Here is a 6,432-nt window from a genome sequence, read left to right as displayed (position 1 = left end):
AGTCACTCACAGGCTAATCCCCACTTACCAGATGGCAGGGTATACACTGAAAAAGCCTGGTCAAACCATGTTTCAGTGACTGGTCTTTTTTTCTTCAGGAACATTTTCAGCAGTTAAACTTGTGACAGTGACACATGATTCGTAAAAGTAGTTTCACTGCCATTTGAGTGAAAATGTGAACTAAGTTGAATCACATTAAATTTTTTAGCAGTAATTAAGTTAACATACTTCAGTGGTACCTTTGACTAGAAGTGTGAGATTTTTAATGTACTGATTTAGACTCTAGCAACAAAACAGCAAACAATTTATTATTGTTGTTTTTCTTCTTCTTCCTGTTATTATTATTATTATTATTATTGTGCACAATGCTTCTGATATTAATAATAGTAATAATAATAATAAAGCAAACAATTGTATATTTGTATTTTAATGTGAAGCTATTGTTTTTCTAGTTGCTAGTTAATTATTTGCACTTATGACACACAAGTCCAATTTTGAAAACATCTAAGCTTTTCTGTGGCATTTCATAATTGGCTGTTGCACATCCTTACCCTGTAAACAATCTCGGTGGATTTGTGTCAGCAGCAACAGGCCTTACCTAAAACCTGGTGGGCAGTTTGTAATGGGGGGTGTCGAGTTACCCCTCTCTGCCCTAATTACCAGGGCTTTGCTTTGGGAGGCTGCCGAGGCCCACTAGAGTACGGTAATAGCCCTGGGAAGGGACGTGTTAACATGGATGAGCAGATCTGGGTGGGGGTCAGGTATAAATACCTGCACACGCCATGCGTGTGTCACACCAGAGGGGTAATGCAGCGTGAGTACCTGTGGAGGTAAGCGGACAGACTGTCAGTCATGAGCTGCCAGGCCTTCGGAGGAGGCGACTCCTTCGGCTCCCTGAGTGGGGACTCTGCCGCCCTGCCCCTGCTCATGCATCACACTGGAGCCGCCGACTGCCTGCCCGTCTCCAGCCATGCTGGTGGCATGGTGCCCCCAGGTAACATTCCCACTCTCCGGCTCTCTCACCATCACTTACTGAACTGAAGGAAGGTCGAAAAAAGAACTGGTCTTGAGACCTGTTAATTTTTAATGTAATTTTTGTTGTTGAAATGAGACTTTCACACATGCCCTGCTCAGGCAGGGTCAGCCAGTCTTGTGAGAATAGAATAAAAAGGAAAATGTATACACTGTGTCTTATGGAATACTCCTGAGAGGGAGAAGACCAGAACTTTTATAATTTAATCTCAGAGCAGTCAAGGTGTCAATGGTGATAGCTTTCTCTGAATTTCCCCAAAGGAAACCTGGCAGCTAGAAAAAAAGGGATAGAGAGAATGAGAGAGAGAGAGAAAGAGAGAGAGAGAGAGAGAGAGAGAGAGTCAGAAAGAAAGAGAGAATTAGAAAATGAGAGACTTTCTGTCACTCTCTGTAGATGGTGACCCTACAGCTCAGACTTGTTATACTCCCCACTCTTTCTTGGTTCTCTCATCACTCTGTCTTACTCACATTGAAGACCTAACCTTTCCACTGACCACACACACTCACACATACCTCTTCCTCTTCATCGTCCTCTTCTTCTTTGTTTCGATGTTTATCATGTTTAAGCTCTCTCATGAATGTTGTGACTGTTCATACTACTGCGATGCTCATTTTAATGTTTACCATTTATGAGTTTACATTTGATTACATTCATTTCAAGGCTTTTCCCTTTGCCCAGATGATCTATTTTGGCTCCGTTCTTCTGTTGTGGATTACATAAACTCTGAATTTCTCTGACAAGTCCCTAAAGCAGTTTAATACGTTATGTTGAGTAACTAAGACAGCAGAGAACTTGGAATGACAATAATTAGTTTAAATACATAAACATGATGCATACATGGAATAAGCTTCACTTTCACAGCTGTTACTTTCCCATGGGCAATTACACAACTAGGCATGTTATTACATTGACATGTTGGTAGCTAAATGAGTATTTGTTCATCGCACCACTGTTTTACATGTAAGAAGTCTTTGGATAAACCTTTCTCAGAATTGTAATGAATTGAAGACATTACTTTTCAATCCACCCATTGTCAAATGAACAAATATTAGCACACAACCATAACTTAACTGTACAATTGCACACTGGCGCTGAACAAGCTGATGTGATGTAGCGTTCCCCTGGGCAGTGCCGATACTTTTCATACGCAAATGCTCACTTAACTCAGTTTTAATTCAAGCGGGTGCACCTGCGAGTGCATGTCAAATCATCCCGATTAAAAGAGCGACATGAGAGTGTGGATGCCTGCTCCCCGAGCGGTCTAAAGAGCAGTGCTGATCAAATAACACTCTGCTTCTGACTGATGGGCTCATACCCAGAGTGACTCCACATACGGCGTAGATAAAAAGAAGTGCGGAATATTTCTACTAAGTCATGGGTAAGAGGTTCAATTTAACAGACCTCCACTCGTGCTCTGGGTGGAAATCTCCTGATTAAAGACCCAGAGGATTCCTTTGAATAAACACATTTGAAAGTATGTGCATAAGTGTAAATTAACAGCGTGAGAATGAACACTTGGTCCCCTGACTGCCTCTGTGGGAGTTCCTGGGGACTGAACAAAGCCATTTTATGCTGCTCTATGTTCTGAAGAAAACGTTGGTTTGTTTTTGATAATCATTTCATTATAGCAGCTTCAGATTTCATTACAGATATTTCCAGCATTAGTGTAAGCAACTCAGTGGTAGTGAATGCTGACAGATGTGACTGCAAGACACACACCTCTGTTTTCCTCTCTCAGCCAGGCAGATGGTCTTTTTTACTGCCCTGAGATTTCCCAGGTCTGCCTGTCATTCTCTCTGTCTCTCTGCTCTGTGATGGGCTGGATAAGCTGACGAGTGCTCTGCTGTGCTCCTGTCTGCAGTCCCCTCTGCTCTGCCCCTCGTCCAGTCGTCCAAACGCTCCCACATGCATCTATCCACCTCTGCCCTCAGCAGCGCCTCCGCTGGCCTGCACTACTCGATGCCCCCGTGTCACTATAGCAACCAGCAGACCACCTACGGCATGATGGCAGGTGGGTTGATCCGCCTGCACTGCTACATCAGTTCTTCAGAAGGACCTACGTGACTCACTGCTTTGAGCGACATCAATCAGTGCTCATCGAGGGCATATGTGTGTGTGTGTGTGTGTGTGTGTGTGTGTGTGTGTATGTGCATGTGTGTATGTGTGTGCATGTCTGTGTGTGTGTGTGTGTGTGTGTGTGTGTGTGTGTGTGTGTGTGTGTGTGTGTATGTGCATGTGTGTATGTGTGTGCATGTCTGTGTGTGTGTGTGTGTGTGTGTGTGTGTGTGTGTGTGTGTGTGTAAGATAAAAGCATAGGCTTTTTGTTCCCAGCACAGGAAATGCTATCAGCCAGCATCTCTCAGACCCGCATCTTGCAGACCTGCAGTGTGCCACATGCCAACATGGTGAATGGAGCCAGCTCCCTGCCAGGTACGGGGCTCCTGCACACAGCTCTGGCCATGCCCACGCGCATGCGGCAGCGCCAAGCTCTTCCTAGTACAAACATTCAGTTCTGGCATGTAGGGCTATCACACAAAAGTTAAAATTGAAACTGATTTTAAAAATGGGTATAAAAACAGCATTGAAATGGTTATCCCAAACAAATGGCCTCCTTTACTGAAATGAATGTAAAGGTGGTTTTGACAAATATTTACACACTCATATGGACTAAGTGTGAACATACTCCCCCTGGTGTCTGTAGAAATAATAGAATAATAATAACAGTGAAGCCTTAACATGAGGAGTGTGATATTACATAGAAGATGCTCAGGCCAGAACAGTTATCTATGAAAATCTATGTCTCTGTTTTTATCGGGTAAAAGCTCACATTCTAATGCCGTAAACATGGTAAAGACATGTTTTGTCAGTGATTGAGCATATAGTATACACTCTTTCTACCTACGATGGGTTGGCTCAGAAATGTCCGTCTAGCCGTAGGAAAAAAAAAAAGAAAAAAAAGATTAAACGTGAGCAAATTGCAGGAAATAAATTCAAACACAAGGGGGAGACACAAACCTGATTTTTGTGCCAACCTTAGAAGACTAACAAAGTATGTTTCACTTGATTTTTCACTAATTGGCTAGCATGTGGCCTAATGTTTAATTCTCAGAATTGTTGTAGGGCATTGCTAGTGACCTCATTTTCTCAGCAGATGTTAAATAATGCAGCACACTCTAAAATGCCGTAATGTATAACATGTGGTCTAGCAGTGAGCCCACATCATGTCCTCATTCCAAAACTACAAGCTACAAACGTGCCATGTTACCATTTTAGGAGCATGTACTGTTAGTGCGTGAGCTAATAGCTTGCGCATATTTTGGTCGAATCAACATATTGTATATCAAATGTTACCTTTGTGAGGACAGTTGGCAGACAAAAAAATGTAACTGTTTATTTGTACTTTTTAGTATGTGAGCATGCAGTTTTGGATATAGTCCTTTATTCTACCCCTCTTGCCCCAAAGGTGCGCTGGCTCCTTGCCTGTATAAGTTCCCTGAGCACAGTCTGGGCGGGGGCCCTCTGGCGCACACTTTCCCTCCGCTGCCCCAGGCCCTGTTCACAGACGAGCCCACGCTGGGGGACATCAAGCAGGAGCTGCGCAGGAAAAGTCGCCCCCCGGAGGAACCGCCGGACATGGACTCACCACAGATCCGCGAGCTGGAGAAGTTTGCCAATGACTTCAAACTGAGGAGGATCAAACTGGGTTTGACCTAGTTCTCGTTCTAGCTTTGTTTTTGAAGATAGCAACTAATTATAGTGAAAAAAAAAAAACCTTTTAGCCTACCCTATGGTTGGCATTGATTTGTCGATTAATTTTTTTGTGTGTATTTATTAATGTGTTTCATTTGAAAATTAACCTCACACATCACACACAAAATGTGTTGAATCAGAAGTAAAAATTCCTCAATATAGTGTGACATAAAGACTCAGCAGGGGAACATGCCAACTCTGTTTTGTTATTAACAGGTTACACTCAGACTAATGTTGGAGAGGCGCTGGCAGCTGTGCATGGCTCCGAGTTCAGTCAGACCACCATCTGTCGCTTTGAAAACCTACAGCTCAGTTTCAAAAATGCTTGCAAGCTCAAATCTATTCTGGCCAAGTGGCTTGAGGAAGCAGAGCAGGCCGGGGGTGAGAAGCCCACAGCAGAGCGCGTTCAGTCGCATCTTGTGCATTACATGGTCGTTATAGTTGCGTTCCTTTCGGAGTAAATATGCTTACTGTATCTATATAAAAACCTGAGGATAATGAATAAAGGAGATATACGTTGGTACAAGATATGATTAGGACATGCAGGAAACTTGTGCACCGCTGTGTTCTTTCCACAGCTCTATTCAATGACAAAATGGGAATGCAAGAACGCAAACGGAAGCGAAGAACAACCATTAGGTGTGACAACATGCAACCACGCATCCTCGAGATCGCTCATTATTTCTGAATGCGATTCAAAATAAATGCAAATTGAATTCACTTCCTCAGTCTGGGGGCAAAGGAGGCGCTGGAGAGAAACTTCGTTGAGAAGAGTAAGCCGTCATCGCAGGAAATTGTGCGCATGGCGGAGGGTCTTCACCTGGAGAAAGAGGTGGTGCGTGTTTGGTTCTGCAACCGCAGGCAGAGGGAGAAGCGGGTCAAGACCAGCCTTCACCACAGTTCACTCATCACCAAAGACACTCCCACCTGCAGGTAGAGCCGCTGGAAGTCCTTATGCTATTAAAACACTCTGTTCAGGTTCTGGTAGCTTTTTGCCACTTAAAACCACAAAGTAACTTGGCGTTAGTCGAAGAGGCAGACACTCTTGTGTATGGAGTGGAGTATCTTGAGGTTCAGATAGTCCTGTTTCCCATGCAGTACTCTTTGTATATTTGGAAGTAACTGATACAAAGAATACGTGCAAAATTGAAATTATGTTAATAATATACAGTTGGACTATGTTGGAGTTTTTGTTAAATACTTATTCTGAGTCTTATACAGTATGTATAGTACTCTGCAAAATCATTTTAAAGAGATTATTCCTCCAAGTGCCTGAAAAATAAGTTTGATGTAATGAGTTATTTAAATTAATATATTCAGGTCAGATTTTTACAATAAAATTTAAACTTAATATATTGAGTCAAGATGCAGAATAAAGCATTATTATGAAGTGCTGTTTCTCCACTGTAATGTGTATTCATTACACTATAACTAATCCTACTTCTCTTAAAACCCCAAATAAACACAAAATAAATCTAAAAGCACACTGGTGATATTGTCCTCTGTAATGACAAAACTGAAATAAATGAATGCATGATAAATAAAATGCAGTACTTTATTCATAAGTCACACTGGCAAGTACAACAACCTGCAGATGAGGGCAAGACAAGCACATGCATTGCGAGGTCACATGGGGGACATATACATCC

At 42.5% G+C, this 6,432-nt stretch overlaps 1 protein-coding gene across 2 annotated transcripts; it reads left to right on the top strand.

The window, feature by feature from the left end:
* The first annotated feature begins 799 nt into the window (after positions 1–799).
* pou1f1 (POU class 1 homeobox 1) lies at positions 800–6,323 on the top strand. Of its 2 annotated transcripts, none has more exons than XM_027009588.3 (7): positions 800–994; positions 2,895–3,044; positions 3,365–3,463; positions 4,497–4,736; positions 5,000–5,164; positions 5,362–5,422; positions 5,513–6,323. In XM_027009588.3, the coding sequence occupies exons 1-7, from the start codon at positions 853–855 to the stop codon at positions 5,718–5,720; spliced, it is 1,065 nt and encodes a 354-aa protein (XP_026865389.2). In that variant the 5' UTR covers positions 800–852; the 3' UTR covers positions 5,721–6,323. The 2 variants fall into 2 exon arrangements, with proteins under 2 accessions (XP_026865389.2, XP_035379445.1); XM_035523552.2 differs by having other exon boundaries at positions 3,338–3,463.
* The last annotated feature ends 109 nt before the right edge of the window (positions 6,324–6,432 follow it).

Source organism: Electrophorus electricus, chromosome 4 (assembly GCF_041902795.1).
Source record: "Electrophorus electricus isolate QZ-2024a chromosome 4, ASM4190279v1, whole genome shotgun sequence".
NCBI lineage: Eukaryota > Metazoa > Chordata > Actinopteri > Gymnotiformes > Gymnotidae > Electrophorus > Electrophorus electricus.
The sequence above is the reverse complement of the archived record's forward strand: the minus strand, read 5'-3'. Positions and strand labels throughout refer to the sequence as shown.

Bases quoted from the DNA above. Each gene is read 5' to 3' on its own strand.
- pou1f1 (XM_035523552.2), top strand. From the start codon at position 853: ATGAGCTGCCAGGCCTTCGGAGGAGGCGACTCCTTCGGCTCCCTGAGT. The intron at 5,165-5,361 runs GTGAGAAGCCCA...TTCTTTCCACAG, and splicing joins GGAAGCAGAGCAGGCCGGGG to CTCTATTCAATGACAAAATG. The intron at 5,423-5,512 runs GTGTGACAACAT...TCACTTCCTCAG, and splicing joins AAGCGAAGAACAACCATTAG to TCTGGGGGCAAAGGAGGCGC.